The 18055-nt window shown below is 38.5% G+C and overlaps 1 protein-coding gene across 5 annotated transcripts; it reads left to right on the top strand.

Annotated features, from left to right (window-relative positions):
• Positions 1 to 16982, top strand: def6c (DEF6 guanine nucleotide exchange factor c). 5 transcript variants are annotated; one of them, XM_079818241.1, is made up of 13 exons: positions 1 to 366; positions 2418 to 2558; positions 3615 to 3797; positions 5080 to 5307; positions 5523 to 5669; positions 5757 to 5865; positions 5951 to 6168; positions 9210 to 9317; positions 11094 to 11260; positions 11370 to 11520; positions 15899 to 15982; positions 16099 to 16189; positions 16337 to 16982. In XM_079818241.1, the coding sequence occupies exons 1-13, from the start codon at positions 271 to 273 to the stop codon at positions 16489 to 16491; spliced, it is 1878 nt and encodes a 625-aa protein (XP_079674367.1). In that variant the 5' UTR covers positions 1 to 270; the 3' UTR covers positions 16492 to 16982. The 5 variants fall into 5 exon arrangements, with proteins under 5 accessions (XP_079674367.1, XP_079674369.1, XP_079674365.1 ...); XM_079818243.1 differs by having other exon boundaries at positions 184 to 366; positions 16132 to 16189; XM_079818239.1 differs by having other exon boundaries at positions 199 to 366; positions 16063 to 16189.
• Positions 16983 to 18055: the final 1073 nt, after the last annotated feature.

Here is an 18055-nt window from a genome sequence, read left to right as displayed (position 1 = left end):
GGTACTCAGGTTGTTTCTTAAAATCTAACGAGCTTCCTACCTAGACAGCATTCTAGGCATCATAGACGATTTTCTAGTCCTCATAGCTGCGGTAGAGCTTTGCTTGGAACGAGTTTACAATGGGCAAATTGTAGCACGCCCCCGTGTTGACCACAATGCTTCCTAGGTAGGCAGCTCACAAGTTTTTTAATTACAGCCTATGTCTCAGTTCCGCAATGTAAAGCGGTATCTGTCTCAGAATGTGAGCAGGACGTGTCATTTACTGGCGTTATGGATCTACAAAGCGAGCTGCTGAAGTCCATCTGGTACGCGTTCACGTCTCTGGATGTAGAGCAGAGCGGAAAAGTGTCCAAGTCGCAGCTAAAGGTCAGACCACCTGTGTACCTTTAACTTCAATGTGTTCAAGTGTTGTTTGCTTTAACTCGGTACACTAAAATGGCTACACTGTAAATGTTTTCTACATTCGCGGTAGTTAATGTCATATTTTCTTATCAAGAACTACAGAAAAAAAGGAACAGCAGTCCAAATAAGTCATTTTCTCTCTCACACACACGCACCACGTTTTGTTTTGATGTTTTATGGGGACACTCCATCATAGACATAATGATTTTTATACTGTACAAACTATTCTATCCCCTTATACTTACCATACCCATCACAGAAAACGTTCTGCATTTTTATATGTTCAAAAAACATCACTTATTATGAAGCTGTTTTCTTCATGGGGACCAAAACATGTCCCACTCCCCACAAGGACAAGGATTTCGGATCTTGTTATCCTTTAGTTCATGTTTTTCTATCCCGGATGGGACTTCAACCTGAATGCTCAAAGGCTCATGGGGACCTAAATTGAGGTCCACATGAGGAAACAAGCTAGAATGAGTTTTTTTGAAAATGTAAAAATGCAGAAAGTTTTGTGTGACGGGTAGGTTTAGGGGTAGGATTGGTGCAAGGGGATAGAATATACAGTTTGTAAAGAATAAAAACCAGTATGTCTATGGAGAGTCCCCACAAAGATAGTGAACCAGGTGTGTGTGTGTTTGTGTGGTCCTGTTATGGGGACAAAATACCCCCGCACACATTCCATGTTTTTATACTGAGCTAGTTATAAAAAAAACCTGATCCACACCCTAACCCTAAACAGGAAAAAAAACAATACTATTTAAAATAAATAATACATTTAGTTTTATTGTTTTATTCATTAATTTGTTTGTTTTATTTTTTGTTTACAAATATGAATGTCCTCAAAAGGAGCTTTTGTCAGGTTTAGCTCACTTTTGGCTACAAATTTGCCCTCAAAATATGGCTAAGCATACAGAAAGTACACAAACACACCCTCATGCAGTAATGATCTCATATAGTCTTAAAGCTTTTTTCTTTGTGGCAGTTTTTTAATGGACGTTGATGAGGGAATTTAATGGCATCACTGGTCTTTGAGCTTAAAAATAAATACCAAAGGACGCAGTCAGCATGCAGACAGCTTTGACAGTCTTTCTCATGTTTAAACATGTCCTGGGTCAGCCCTTTGCTTAAAATCTCAGCATAAACAGGCATGGGTCCAGACATGTTAGAACTTACACTGAGAGCATTTTTGCCATTTCCTGCAAATTTCTTTTTTTGTTGTTGTGTGTAAAACTATTATTGTGCATTTTATACAAGTCAGAAAAGTCTGATTGTATGTCATCTCAGAACAAGGTCCCATGATCATGTCAATAATTTAGCTTTTAAATACAACTTCAGAGCTACTGACAGGTCAGGCCCTTTTCAAAGAACTAACTTCACTTTTTTTTGTGCCATTTTTGCAATTACTTTTTGCCAACTGACTTCTAGCAATGTTAGTGGATGTACTATATGAAGTCAGTTCCCCTTAAATGCACATAGATATGCTACAAATTATATTGAATATGTTCCTGGTCAACGGCTGATCAGAAAGTGTTAAAATACGTTTTGTCTTATTTTAAAAAGTATATGTTGTTGTATTCTCTATAATCGTATATTTTATTCTGACATATGTTGCTTTAAAATTGTGTTTATGCTGTCTTTCTTTAAAATAAATGCCATTCAGTGTGATATTTTATTGAATGCAACATTTTAAGTTGACATTTTTTCTTTTGGGGCCACTGTACAATAGCTTGGGCTCAGTATTTTCAAATTCACTAGAATAGTGTGTAGTCTTGTTAACAGTATCTGCTATTTTAGCTATTGGCTACCACAGTGCGCGTGTGTGTGTGTGTGTGTGTGTTTACTAAATGATGTTTGAATAAAAATGTATAAATGCACTCTTGATGTAGTCTGTAAGGGTTATGTTTAGGGTTAGAAAATATATTTAGCTTAGTATAAAACCATTACACATATGGAGAGTCTACATAATGATATAAAAACAAGTTTGTGTGTCTGTGTGTGTGTTTCTCCACCAGGTTCTGTCACACAATCTCTATACGGCGCTAAATATTCCTCATGATCCTGTGGCATTAGAGGAACACTTTAAGGACAATAACAATGGGCCAGTGTCCAACCAGGGCTACATGCCCTACCTCAACAAATACATCCTGGCAAAGGTCTGATAACTCTCCAGAATTATCAAACATTTTAATTCTGTCATTATTTCCTTCTTGAGAAAGACGTACACTTTGGCATACTTTGAAATAATATACTTTAAAATAATATACTTGAGTGCGAACTCAATGTATTGTTTCAGGACAAATATTTAATGTTATCTAGAATGTATTTTATTAAATTTACATTAAATACAATTAGTTGAACATAACAGTGCTTTTTGACCCACTTAGCTAGAGCTTTAGTACATTTTTAAATGTAAGTTCATAATTCTGTTGACATAATACGGTTGAGTGTACTGACAAGCATTTATAGTAAACTAAAAATAATTTATTGTCATTTATTAAAACTTGTAAATATTTGTATTTACGCATTTATAGTTGCAATTTAGTATATTTAAAATATATTTACTTAAAAGTATTATCTAATAACGCACTAGTTAAATTATAAACAAGTACTTTACATCTACTTTAACATTAAAATAAGTGTACTTTAAAGAAAGATTATGAATATGTAATGGCTTTATTATTTTGACATTATTAGTGTGCTTAAGCGTGTTAAGTAACATAGTCATACAGTACACTTAAGTGGCCTTTTTTTATTAACGTTATATCTGCACATACTGTTAAACCTTTTAAGATTTAAAGAAGACTACAAGCGCACCTTAAGTACAATTCTTTTGCACAAGGGTTTACTTGATCTCACGTTATTTCAAATCCTTATGACTTTCTGCCATGAAACACAAATGGAGAAAGTTTGAGGTTTGTTCTAGATACTCTTTTCCATGCAATTGCAATGAGTGGGGACCGGAGCTTTTAAGCATCAAAAAGAAGTCAAAAGTCCCTTTTAAGTACAGCGTATTCTTTAATATTTCTGCATTTGTGTTCCACAAATTTGAATTGATATGCTGCTACGCAAATAATGACAGAATTTTAAATGTAAGGTAAACTATTTCTTTAAGATTAGTTTTTGCAAATGATTGCAATTTAATTTAATTGATGTTGGCGAACAGTGTCAGGTAAAGTTTTCTTGGCTGCTTATAATGTGTTAATTTACAGGCCACAGAGGGGACGTTTAGTAAGGAAATCTTTGATGAGCTGTGCTGGACGTTGACATCAAAGAAGAACTTCAAGCCCACCATTCAGCACGGCCTGTGTTCACAGAAAGACTGCTTCAAACTCTTCTGTCTGTTCAACCTGCTCTCGGAAGACCGTTACCCATTAGTCATCATTCAACCGGAGGTGAGAATGAAAACAAGAAAGAGGGGCAGATAGAGAGATAAGATTAGACATAGTTGCAAATAACCTGGTACACAAATAGCAAGACTACCTTCAATTAGACTAACGTGTTCAGAGGCAGGATGTTTTTATATCTTGAAATGAAAAGACATTAGACTTTGTCCACACTAATAATCTCTCTATTCTTATGTTGGTGAATAGCAGCAGTTTATGATGCTTAAGTGAGAGTTAACACTTAAAATAAGACTTGAGAATCTCTCAGTTTTTTTATTCAGACAGTGTTTGAGTGGTCTGAAGCTATAGTATGGTGTTGCTTTTTCGGTAACACTTGATTTTACTGTGTCCTTGTTACATGTTACATGTACTTCGCATAGTAATAACAGTAAATGATGCATAATTACATGCAACTAGCCCTCAACCAAACTCTAATCCTACCCTAACTCTATAGTAAGTACAATGTAGTTTATTAATATTACTTAGTACTTAAATATATAATTACACTGTAACTATGACACCTTAAAATAAAGTGTAACCCTTTTTTCATGTGCATCTGTGTTAAGGAAGGAAGTGACACAAGGATTGGAACGTCATATAGTGGTGGTTTCCTGGTGATAACACTAGTCTAAAGTAGATTTTTATCAAAAAAATAATAATTTGAGGATATGTCGCAACTTTCATTTCTTGCAGTTTTTTTGTCATTCTTGTCACACATTTTGTTCTCTCATCTCATGACTTTTTTTTGAACCCCCCCGGAACCCCCCTGCCCCCCCCCGCCCCCCATACAGTAAAACTGCACAGTTTAGAGTGGCCTTTTATTGTGGCCAGCAATTTTGCAATAATCATGCTGTCTAATCAACATCTTATGCCACATCTGTGAGGTGGATAGATTATCTCGGCAAAGGAGAAGTGCTCACTAACACCAATTTAGACAGATTTGTGAGCAATATTTTAATATATATATATATATATATATATATATATATATATATATATATATATATATATATATATATATATATATATATATATATATATATATATATATATATATATATATATATATATATATATATATATATATATATATATATATATATATATATATATATATATATATATATATATATATATATATATATATATATATATATATATATATATATATATATAGCAGTGGGAGTGATGTATTAATCATTTAATAAAAACAATAATAATGCATGTCTTTAACAGCTCATCTGTAGCTGATGCTAACATGTGAACTCTGTCAATGCCTCTGTCAATTTAGTTGGAGTACCTGCTGAAGAAAATCTCCAGTGCAATGAGTCTGGATTGGGATGAGACGTTATTGGAGGAACTTTTGTCCCAGAACGTTGATCTTCAGGACGGCATGTCAGTGTGGGAGTTCTTGGAACATTTGAGTGCAGGCCAGCTTTTGCGTGTTGAGAGTAAGGAGGCCTTCAGTCTCGCTGTGGAAGATGTTTTCATGGAGATGTACCACAACATCATCAAGAAGGTGACCGATACTTTGCGTTCAGCTAACTAGGTTGATGCAGTATTATGTATTGGCATAATGGGAATCTTAGTAAATGGACACAACAATTAAAAAACATTTGCAGCATGATAATTTACTTCCTGCATTGTGTAAAAGATAGCACAAGCATTTTCAATGATTTTATCTCAAGTCTTTTAATCCTATTTTATCTATTTCCTATTCGATTTATCCATCAGGGTTACTTGTTAAAGAAAGGGCACGTTCGCAGGAACTGGCAGGAGCGCTGGTTTGTTTTGAAGCCCAGTGGCCTGACGTACTTTGTCTGCGAGGACCTGAAGGAGAAGAAAGGAGAGATCCCGCTGGAGGAGAGCTGTGTGGTGGAGGTAAATCGGCAAGTGTGTTCCACTGTAAAATAAATATCTTAAATCCATCAGGTATCATAACATTCTCATTTCTGTCATCACACTCAGAATCTCCCTGATAAAGAAGGGCGACGCTGCCTGTTCTGTGTGAAGACTCCCAACAGGACCTATGAGATGAGTGCTACAAACCTGAAGCACAGAGTAGACTGGGTACAAGGTGAGGAGCCATTGTGTGAGTGTGTGTGTGTATATCTTGAAGTTTCCTGGTTTCTTGAGGGATGATGTCCCAAATTGTTTTGTAGCCATGCAGACGGTGTTGAGATTGAGGGCAGAGGGTAAGACCTCTCTACATCAGGAGCTAAAATTGAGCAGACGCAAGCAGAGAGAAACCCTTCAAAGAAGCCATAGCAACCAGAGTGACAACAGTGAGCCCACTGCAGTCGAGGCGTCGCTTCACTCCGCTTCGGAGCAGCAGAGGGAAACCGAAAGATTGGAGCAACACATCGAGAGCATCATTCAAGTAACTTATTTAATAGGGATCTAATAGTGCAAAGGGACTGTGGCAATGTTCCAAAAAGCATGCTACAAGATTACTCTTACTATATCTGCAGTGTATAACGTGTACTGTGTGTAGGATGCAAATTTTGATATGCCTACATTTCCTAAAATAGATGCTATACAAAAATGTTCAACCAGGGGCCTTCAGCAAACTTCTAAGGGGGTGCGTACAAGTATTTACATTAATAAATTATTTGTAATATATTAAAATAAATCTAAATTAAAATCCTACAAATAAAGCACACATTTTTTTTGTTGAAGAACACATTTATGGAATACAGAACATAACTACAAAATTAATCGTGGTAATTGATTTAATATATACAATTATTCTACGGGGCTGTTGAATGCTTGATTCTGATTGGTTGATGAACGTTCTAAGGTGTGCAATTATTTTCAGGGAAGCACTCGGCTAAAGTAGTTCCAGGCAGGTCTTGATTGCATTAGTTCCATATCACTTCGCCAAATTATTTCTGTTATTTCAGACTACAAAAGTAAAATAACCAATCCCACAACGACTCTGACCAAGCAAATAACTATAGTAAACAATAGGATAAAAACAACAAAGTATTCCCAAGTTTTTTTGCCACAAAATTACGTTTTATCATGTACGGACCGCACATGCTCTTTCTCCCATATTCCCTCCCACTCGCACACACATACAGTACAGACACACACACTCGCACAGAAACGTGTTGTCAGCGGACTCAATGCACTGGTGAGACTGGCGGCAGAAGGTCTGGACTCTATCGCAGCCTTTATTGGTCAAGGACCGCCCAAGAGGACATTTGACTGACATGTAATGCTAAAAAAATAGACGCGCTTCTCGCAGCGCGATGGACGCGATTCTGCCTCATTCGCGCGTCCAGTTCGCGCGAATTGGACGCAAATTGAGCGTCTTGCGCGATACGCACGTTATGCACGAGTGCCGCTTTTTGTGCATTCACACGTTTGAAGCGAATTCACGTCAACCCGAGTTGAAAAATATGAACTTTGCCGTCAATTCGAGCCGCATTAACCAATCAGGAGCTTGCTTGCTGCTGTCACGTGGTAAAGTGACGAGAAACCCTGCATAATTTAAAAATACTACTATTGTGTTACAAAATGTAATTTTAAGACTTTTTCAGGTGAGAATGTAGTTGTTTAAAGCTCAAATCTCTGGTTTATTTATAAAGAGAGCGCCTATTTAAAAAAAATAATCTTGTTTTTTTGGAGTTGTGAGATCCAGGCGATCACCGGGCACTCACCGCTCATTAACCCGGCGAGAGCAGCCTTTCCTCGGCCAGTCTTTGGTGTCATGAATCTACAATTTGTTGTCTGCCAAATCGTTTTGACTGAGGGCAAAGAGAAGTTTCATAACTTTATTTTTTAAGGATATTTAAATATACATGCAGTGAAGATAATGTAGGAGTTGCCTGGACCACATTTGTGTGGCTATTAATGCTTAATATATATTTTTAATGAAAATGAAAAGAGGCAGAGTGGTGTTTTATGACATATTTCTCCTGGAGCACCTTGAACGCGCGTCTATTTCGCTTCAAACGCTCAATTTATACGTGCGTCCAATTCACTGTGGTCTGTCCTTAAATGAATTAAATTATAACTAAACATTTATTGAAGATATTGCTGTGTAAACTATATAGGGAGCCCTTACTTGCACATTAATATTAAAGGTTAACAACAGAGCCAAAACTTTTAGCCTAAATTCTGTTGCTATTTATTTTTAGGTATAATAATCAACACTCATAAGCTTCACATTAGGCAGTTTTTGCATTCATTTCTAAATCTAATTTATAAAATTGTTTTTTCTCCAGTTCGTTGTTGAAATATAGGCTAATCATTTGAGTGTCATTTTTATGACAGGTTTATTTAAACATACATTAAATAATCAAGACATCACTAAGTAGAATATAATGAATATATAGGCTAATATAGTGCATATATTTAGCGAAATAGTTGATTTCTCCAGTGAACTAACAGCTGTGGACACGGAATGACTGCCTGAGGTAAATGTGATGCTAAATGATATTGTTTACAAGCTGTTTTAATATTGACGTCTTTCCGCGGTTGAAACACTGATTGAGCGATTACACCACATATGATACTTTTCAGTGTTAATGTATCCTCAACATACCTTTAGATAGTAATTCAACTTTATTCTTTAGGATGAGATGATCGCGTTCACTCGCGTGTGCCGCGGCCGCTTGAACTGATGTGTCTACAGTGATCAGTCGTCACATTAAAGAGCGTCAAAACGGCATTTATTGTTTGAATTTCGTGATAAAATGGACAGAATACTTAATATGTTCGTGTGGGAACTCGGGTTGAAGTGTGTTCCACGCTTAAAACAAGCCGACTGTTAACTGTTTAAGATTGCATTCGTAACCGCGAAACGGTTCGGTACGAATACGTGTACCGTTACACCCCTACAACACACACATCTCGCGGACATCCTGTAGAATTCAACCAATCAGATGACGACTTCGAAACTCCTGAAGTGTTTCCAGAAAAGTATGCCATATGCATCAGATGTTCAGCCAACAGTCCGCGGGCGTGACTCATCTAAGGTGAGACGACTAGGGTGTGGCGTGTAGGTGACGAAGGGCTTCTAGTCAAAAAAGTTGGGAACTGCTGCAAAGTAGCACAAGGTGCGAGATGTTGTATACCACAATGCAATGAATTTGACTTGACCTTCTATATCCAGTGTTTGACGAATAATCTGAAAGTAATAACATGATTCTTGACTGATTATATGATTGGAACATTGAAAGTTGAGAGATTTGTACATAAAATTAGATTACATATACAAAATAACCATAATGATAACTGGACAGCAGCCGAATAGTTAAAAATGCCACATGATGATCATAAACAATAACTTTGTGTGTTCTGTTTTTTTAATAGTTGGTTGTATACGGTATTTACTCTGCAGTATTGAGTAAGTAGTAAGTTTGTGTTTCCAAACTTGTTACTTGTGTTAAGAATAGTTTGTTTGTTCACCAGAAACAGAGGGAGGTGGAGGCAAAGCACAAAGAGGAAGAGAAGCAAGAGCGAGAGAAACAGCAGGCAATGCAGATAGATCTGGTGAGACAGCTTGAAGAAGCTAAAGAGGTAAGACAGAGAAGAAAATGTGTGTTTTTTTTTTTTGCCATCCTGTTTAGTTAATGTGTTGTCACACTACATCCGCTTCTTAAAGCATATTTTAACACACTCATGCACTTGTATTACTGACAAATTGGCATGACCAATTTTCAGCATCAGTCTTCAGTGTCACATAATCCTTTAGAAATCATTCTAATATACTTGTTTGCTGCTCAAGAAACATTTCTTATTATTATCAATGTTGAAAACAGTTGTGCAGCTTAATATTTCAATGGAAATTTCAGGATTCAATACAATACAAATTTATTTATTTGATATAGCAATCTTTTGTAACATTATACATTTCTTTACTGTCACTTTTAATTGCTTTAATGAATCCTTGTTAAGTAAAAACATTGATTTCTTGTGAATATGAGTCTTTAAAGGAACACGCCACTATTTTTGAAAGCTCATTTTCCAACTCCCCTAGAGTTAAAGAGTTGAGTTTTACTGTTTTTTTTAACCCATTCAGCCGATCTCCGGGTCTGGCGGTAGCACTTTTTTAGCATAGCTTAGCATAGATCATTGAATCTGATTAGACCGTTAGCATCTCGCTCGAAAATGACCAAAGAGTTTCGATATTTTTCCTATTTAAAACTTGACTCTTCGTGTACTAAGTTGCGATTTTCTAGGCCGATATGGCTAGGAACTATACTCTAATTCCTGCGAAATAATCAAGGAACTTTGCTGCCGTACCATGGGTGTAGCAGCGCAATGATATTACGCAGCGCCTGAAAAAGTTCCTTGATTATTACGCAGGAATGAGAGTATAGTTCCTAGCCATATCGGCCTAGAAAATCCCAGCTTTTCATTTTTCCGTCGGTCTTAGTACACGATGTAACCATAGACCGTAAAAAAATATGGACGACGCGACTTCCTTGGCTTCTGCTGATGAGAGTTGAAGCCTCCGGAGGCCCGCACATGGCGCTGACATCTTGCACAAATTTGGGACAGAGTCTGCGCAGTAGTGATCTCGGGACCAGAATCTGCGCAGTAGAGAGCAGGAAGTAGAGGCGCGATGTCAAAAGCCCACCCACACTCTCGCAGATGCAGAAGCATTCATTATGTTGGTGTGAAATAAACAGTTATGGAAATATGGAAATGTAGAAATTAAAGCTAAAGATCCAATCTCCTCTCAAAAATCCCCAAAAAAGTCTGTTAGTGCCTCAGTGACAACTTCAATATCAGCTGTCAATCATGACGTCACACCCCCCCGTTTTGATAGCATCAAATAACTAACTAAAACTAAACTTATTTAAAAAAACGAACACTTGAAATAAAAGCATCGTGATTAAAAACTGCCTAAAATGACAGAAACCATTTTTAGGAAACAATTATTTGAAGTGTAATTTAATTGTTTAGTTTGTCTCGCGTCCAATGTTATACATGGAGGGGCGGGGTTTATGAGCTATACTGGGACCAACCACCGGGGGCTTCAGTTTCTGAGAGAGGTGCTGCAGGCTTGGATGTAGCTAATAAGAGTCAAGTTTTAAATAGGAAAAATATTGAAACCCTTTGGTCATTTTTGAGCAAGATGCTAACGGCCTAATCAGATTCAATGATCTATGCTAAGCTATGCTAAAAAGTGCTACCACCAGACCCATAGATCGGCTGAATGGATTCGAAAACGGTTTAATTCTAGGGGAGTTGGAAAATGATTTTCAAAAATAGTGGGTTCCTTTAAGATGCAACATTTGTAATGTAGAAACAATAGTGATAACATTGGTGGTGTTGGTGCTTATGTAGGCGAAGGAGAAGATGACAGCCACATTGACTGAGATGGAGAAGGAAGTACAACAGCAGAAGAAAAGGATCCATGAATTAGAACTCACACAACTTAAACTGGAGGAGGCGCTCAACGCTCAGATTCACGCCCGTTTAGAAGAAGACCGAATACGACAGGATCTGGAGAGGTACCGCAAATCTCATTATTTCATTTTTACACACCTCGCCAACACATATGGACACCGTTGTATTAGGACAAGAAATACACTCTTAAATTGTTTTCATTTATACCTGCAGCCAGCTTGCGGAGGAACAGGCGAAACTTGCAGAGCTTCTCCTCCGTCAAAGTCAGCAGGAAACTCCTGCTGTTAGGAGTCAGGATGACACTTCCACCAAGACACGTCCCATCAATCAGCAACCAGAGGAGAGCAGTCAACCCAAAACAGAGGTGAGAGGCAAGGCACAACTGGATGTGGTGCGAGGAAATCTTTTGTCTTTTGTAGCGTTTTATATCTTGTTCCATTAATAGTCAAGAGTTGCGTCCCAAATTACACACTATACACTATGTACTTATACGCCACGTACTCAACCTTGTAGTGTATAAAGTTAATAAGGTTTTATCGTCATTCAACATCCTAGTCTGATGCCCCTCCCCCCTGCTATGCAATTAAATATGCGACAGTCGAGTATGAAGTGTCCAACATTCCTTACTTCGCTTTTTTCTGTTAAGTGCATCATCCAGGCATTTAAAGCGCACTTTTTCATTTCGGAATTTTCAGTGTGAACTCACTACTCACACTATTTATGCTACAAAACAGCATAAAATAGTGCAAATTGGGACGCACCTAATGTTTATTGTGGCAAAAACATTCATGATTTACAATTCTTTTAAAATTAAAGGATTAGTTCACACAAAAATAAAACTTACGCTAGTACACTTGGTTGTCACATACTACACTACCATTCAAAAGTTTGGGGTCAATACGATTTTTTTTTTTTTTTTAAAGAACTGTAATTCTAATCAAGGCTGCATTTAAATAATCAAAAATACAGTGAAATAGTAGCCTGACAAGCCAGACCCACATCAAGATGTTGGGTCTGGGAACTCACCATTGGCAGGGCTCAATCCGAGGGGCGTGATAAACGGTTGTCTTTCAAATTCCCTCTGCACGCAATAGGATAGCGCTACAACCAACCAGAGCAACGAAGAAGGTGAAGCGGAGCTAGTTGATAGATTAAACTTTCGCCGTATCCAGTTGGGAAAACCTCCGAACACATCTTCCTTTCTTAAGAATGACTTCAGTGCCGTTCTTTGTTCCTTTCTCAAAGAAAAGCTTAACTCCAAGTCTTCCAGAGTCAAAGCCGATTCGAAAGACCACTGTTCGCCAGCTTCTTTGTTTATGAGTAGCACGCGGAACCGCCGCAACTCTGCCGTCATTACGTTAAAGGGGGGGTGAAACACTCATTTTCAGTCAATCTCATGTAACTATAATCTTGAGTAACTATAGAGTAGTATTGCATCTTTCATATCTCCGAAAAGTCTTTAGTTTTATTATATTTATAAAAGAAAGATATGCTGTACCGAGTCTTTCTGGAAAAAGCCGAGCGGCTGGGGGCGTATCGTTCGGGCAGAGCTAAAGATTGACAAGCGCGCACAGCTATTGCGTTGAGCTAGGTTGAGCTATGCATGTTTACATAGAAAAACAATGGAGTCAATAGCTAACAACACATAGACATTTGAAACAGTTTTACTCATAGCCTGCTACCAACACACGACTGGGACACGAACCTTAATCGCTGGGATTGCTCCATCTTTCAGCATTAGACGAGCTACAAATCCGGAGTTGAACTGTACCTTGTTTATAAACCATCGTCGCCGAAATTCAGGGAACAAACAAACACTTGCACAACTCCTGCTCCGGAAAAACAAACTCCATCCACTGTCCCATTAACGCTGGGTTGTTTGGGAAGCTGTGCAGGGTTGTCTTGATTCCGGGAAGTCCTGTGACTGCAGAGCAGCCGGCTTGCTCTCTCGCTCTAGTCGCGCGCAGTCCCTTCTGGGAGAAGAGCCCGTACGGCCCGTACAAGGACATTCCGCCCCATCTGACGTCACATATACCCGTACTCGAAAAAAACTTTCCGAAACTTATGAGAAACCGGAAGGAGTATTTTTGGCACAGAAATACTCCATCAAACGTCGTCCGTTTTTTTTATTTATTTATTTATTTTTTTTTATACTTTGTCCATGTTTAGGATGGGAATCCAAGTCTTTAAAGGGGTGGTAAAACACATTGTTTTGAAGGCTTGATTGTGTTTGTGGGGTGCACTGTAACATGTGTTAATGCTTCGTTTTTTAAAAAAAATCATTATTTTTCATATATTTGACATTTATTCTACACTGCTCTGTCCCTCCTTGTAAAACGGTCTGATGCTTTCCGGGTTGTATGAAGCCAGTCCCTCAAAAATACGCAATGGGCTCAGATTGGTTAGCTGGCCCAGTGTGTTGTGATTCGCTAACCGCAGTGTATGTTTGTCGGAAACGTCACGCCCCTTACCTTACCGGTAGACTTTGCTTTGGTCAGTATTAGAAACGATGGCGTCAATAAAACCACACCAATCTGAGCCCGAATCAGACCCAGAACATTTTAGTGAAGATGATCGAGCAGAACCTGTTCAGTCCTAATGAGTAAAGACTGCGGATCTATAGTGATCGCTACTGAATGGCACTGTTACTTTTGTATTTTTAGAACGATTATAGCCAAATATCTGTCGCAAGAACTATTAACCCAAAACACTAAACACTGGCTTTACTATAGTAGCCAAATCACACACAGAACCATGTTTAGCATGCCTGTAGATACATAATACATAAAAGCTCTAATCAAAGAATCATTTACACTAATGCCAAGTTCGCTGTTGAGATTTTAACGTTAGTGTTTGTAACGATAGGTGTTCGTCGGATAACGTTAAGTATGAATAAGCATTTAACAGACTGGTTTGCAGAACAGCGTTGTCATCTGTTTACTTCCTTGCTACAACCTATTACAGGAAAACACATCGATGAAAAATAAATCAGACTTACAGGTTGTGGCCCGTAAACAGCTTCTGTTTGTAAATCCAGCTTTCAGGTCAAGCCGTTGTGCATATCCTGCATTGAACTCGTGAACATTGTGAAAGTTTTCCTCCGTGAAATGTGCTGCGGGAGGGAGCCCCGCGCGCGTCGTGCATTCACACACTGGCAGTGTTTGTCTTATGCAGCTGACGTTGTGCAAATCCGGTGTTGAACTCGCGAACATTGTGAAAGTTTTCCTCCATGAAAAACTGCTGCGGGAGGGAGCCCCGCGCGCGTCGTGCATTCACACACTGGCAGTGTTTGTCTTATACAGCTGACGTTGTGCAAATCCGGTGTTGAACTCGCGAACATTGTGAAAGTTTCCCTCCGTGAGATGTGCTGCGGGAGCCCGCTGCCCCGCACGTGCCTGTTCCCTTCTGTCTCATACACACGTGCATATAACATGTTGTATGTTAAATGCTCTGCAACGCACCCCTGTCCCTATGAAGGCTGAACAAAGCAAGTACCCCAGACCTGCAATCCGGATGAATATAACAGCGTTTCCTCTGCATCGCGGCAACAACACTCCAGCCTAACTATACCACAACAGCGCCGCGATACAAAACTCACCCCCCCCAATTTAATATTCTCGGAGGAGGGGTTTATGCAAATATTGAGCCTGTTGATGTCACCAACCCTGGAGGAATGTGTGTAGTCGCCTACTGGCCGTTTGCTGTAGTTCTTAGAAACTGATTTCTTTAAAAGCAAATATCTCCCTTTGCTTTAAACTTTGAACGTTGTAACTTTGCAGATGTTGTTTATGCTAAAGCAGCAACATTACACGCTAGCTTAAGTTAGAATAGTGAAATCGTGGTTTACCACCCCTTTAACAGTGTAAAAAGCTCAGTATGCATGAAACAGCATTTCACCCCCCCCCCCCCTTTAAGCCCGCTCACCAACTCTATACACGATGTAATTGGCCTGACCAGAGTTTGGTTTTTCCAGCTCACAAGCCAACGGAGAGTTGCAAGACTACCCTGGCTGCAAATTCGTTTTTCTGCCGCTAGGATGCGTCTAGATTTCTAGGCTAGTGAAATAATAGTAATATTGTGAAATTTAACAACAATTTAAAATGGCTGATTGACTCCAGTCTTCACTGTCACATGATCCTTCAGAAATCATTCTAATATGCTGATTTGCTGCTCAAGAAACATTTGTTATTATTATCAATGTAGAACACTGCTTCATATTTTTGTGGAAACCGTAATGCATAATTTCAGGATTCTTTGATGAATAGAATATTCAGAAGAACAGCATTTATTTGAAACTAATAAAAAGTGACAGAAAAGAAGTTTCCTTGCTGAAAAAAAGTATTAATTTCTTTCAACAAAAAAAAGAAAATCGTACTCACCGCAAACTTTTGAATAGTAGTGCATGTCATAACAGATCACGTTACACAAATATATATATATATATATATATATATATATACAGAATTGTCAATAAGATTTTGACTTTTAGGTGAATTCTTCCTTTAAACGGGCTGTTTTGCTACTGTATCTTTGTGTGTGTGAATGCCTTTTTATGATTGCTAAAGTCCATGTGCCTGTGCAGTTCACAAGGTCAATTAGATCATGGCAGGTCTGAATGAGCTTAACATAAAAACAAATAGCTTTTTATGATTTATCGCAAGCATCGCTTGGCTAGACCGCCCATGTTTTAATTACAACTTGTTTAGTCGTTTATTAAAAAAATGGCTTTTATTGTATAAAAGGAAGTACCTATCCATGAATCGGCTTCCACTGCAGCACCACCCAGCATCCAGCAACCAGAGGAGAGCGGTCATCACAACACAGAGGTGAGAGAACCGAAAAGAGTGGCCTAACTAAAAAAGGGCCATTTGTGCTACATGAATAACACCTCAAATCATGTGATCAGACTTTCAGAAGCCATATACTACCTATTTCCATACAGAGAGAATTGATGAGTCAGTCTACTTCCACTCAGATGCTGAAACACTGGACGGTTCAGCTTAACCGCCTCATGAAGCCCATCGCACCTGGAGGTAAGATACAATCTCACTCAAATATTTTTATGACCCGAATAGTGTTGTTACATGAGAATGAAATAAGATATGGTCTGTTTGATCATATCTACACTCTCATAAATAGCTTTTACAATCATTGTTCTTTATCCCTCTGCTTATTTACAGACAAATCCGAGCATCTGCCAGTAAAGCCCACCTGTCCCAGACAGGGCCAGGCCCTCACAAGCACAGAGTTCATTACTAAGGTTCAAACAGGCGTCGGTCAAGAAAAAGGAAATGGTTACAGCCCATCACCACCACCACAAGAAGAGGAAGAATAGGGTTCCTAAATATGTGTTCCTACTGTATATCTTTAATATTGTACATGTATTGTGCAGCAGGCTTGCCCTGTGTGTTTGAGTTTGGCTGCAATAGCACCTCACAGATCATATATGTACATAGCGTATATCCGTTTTTTCATTATGTAATAAGTAATACGCACAAAATGAATAGTAAAAATAGATTTAGGCAGCAGTCAAACAAATGCTTTAAATCAGCATTTTTAACTGTCCCATTGATAAAGAAAGTATTTGAACCCACCACCCCACCCCCAAGATATTTCTGCTGCTTCTGCTGTAATTGCAAACCTGCTCGTTTTCAAACATTTGTATTTACAGAAATTATATTAATATAAATTCCAGAAGTTTAAACATCCAATAACTGAATGTTCTTTAGCATTTATACTCATTACCAATTCATTTACATGATATTTCTGGTTGTTTGTGTTGATTTTTTTTATATCCACTAATAGCAATTTCTCTGCAATTTCTGCGCATATATACTTTAGTGTGTGTGTGTGTGTGTGTGTGTGTGTGTGTGTGTGTGTGTGTGTGTGTGTGTGTGTGTGTGTGTGTGTGTGTGTGTGTGTGTGTGTGTGTGTGTGTGTGTGTGTGTGTGTGTGTGTGTGTGTGTGTGTGTGTGTGTGTGTGTGTGTGTGTGTGTGTGTGTGTGTGTGTGTGTGTGTGTGTGTGTGTGTGTGTGTGTGTGTGTGTGTGTGTGTGTGTGTGTGTGTGTGTGTGTGTGTGTGTGTGTGTGTGTGTGTGTGTGTGTGTGTGTGTGTGTGTGTGTGTGTGTGTGTGTGTGTGTGTGTGTGTGTGTGTGTGTGTGTGTGTGTGTGTGTGTGTGTGTGTGTGTGTGTGTGTGTGTGTGTGTGTGTGTGTGTGTGTGTGTGTGTGTGTGTGTGTGTGTGTGTGTGTGTGTGTACAAACTTTTATACTAGATGAGATTAATTGATTGGACTGCACGCATGTCAACTCATGTTTGTTATACATGTAAAGGGCTAAAATGTCACAATTCTTCTCAAAGTAAATGGGGGTGTGTGTACATATGTGTACACACATATTACGTTAACACAAACTTTTATACTAGATCAGATTAATTGATTTGACAGCACTAACGCCTACGGTGGTTCAGGCTGCAGGGTTGCCGAACGACCAAAGAAACATTATCAGCAAGATTGTAGAAAACTGTACATTTCTTGTCAATATCCACCCACTGCAACTTATACCAACGACGGAAATAAGCGCAGTTACAATAGCAAAATATGTGGGAGAGCGTTGCTATAGTGTGACTATATTGTATTGCAATAGGTAGCACTTCAAAGTTAATACCAAATCAAAACTAGTTAGCACAGTATTTGTAATAGAAAGAATTTAATGACAAAATCTGGTTATGGTTACACTTAAAATAGTTACAAAATAGATGTTTGAGATGATAAGAACGTATACCATTAATCGTACCCTGCATGTATGATACCTGAGGGATAGAAAGTGAGAGAGAGGGAGAGACAGGCTTTAGAAAAGAGAAGGGAGAAAGAGCCAGAGCAAAGAAGCCCCAGCGAAAGGA

This window comes from Gobio gobio, assembly GCF_949357685.1.
Source record: "Gobio gobio genome assembly, chromosome: 5".
NCBI lineage: Eukaryota > Metazoa > Chordata > Actinopteri > Cypriniformes > Gobionidae > Gobio > Gobio gobio.
Note: the sequence above shows the minus strand (reverse complement) of the source record. Positions and strands in the feature narration are given on the sequence as shown.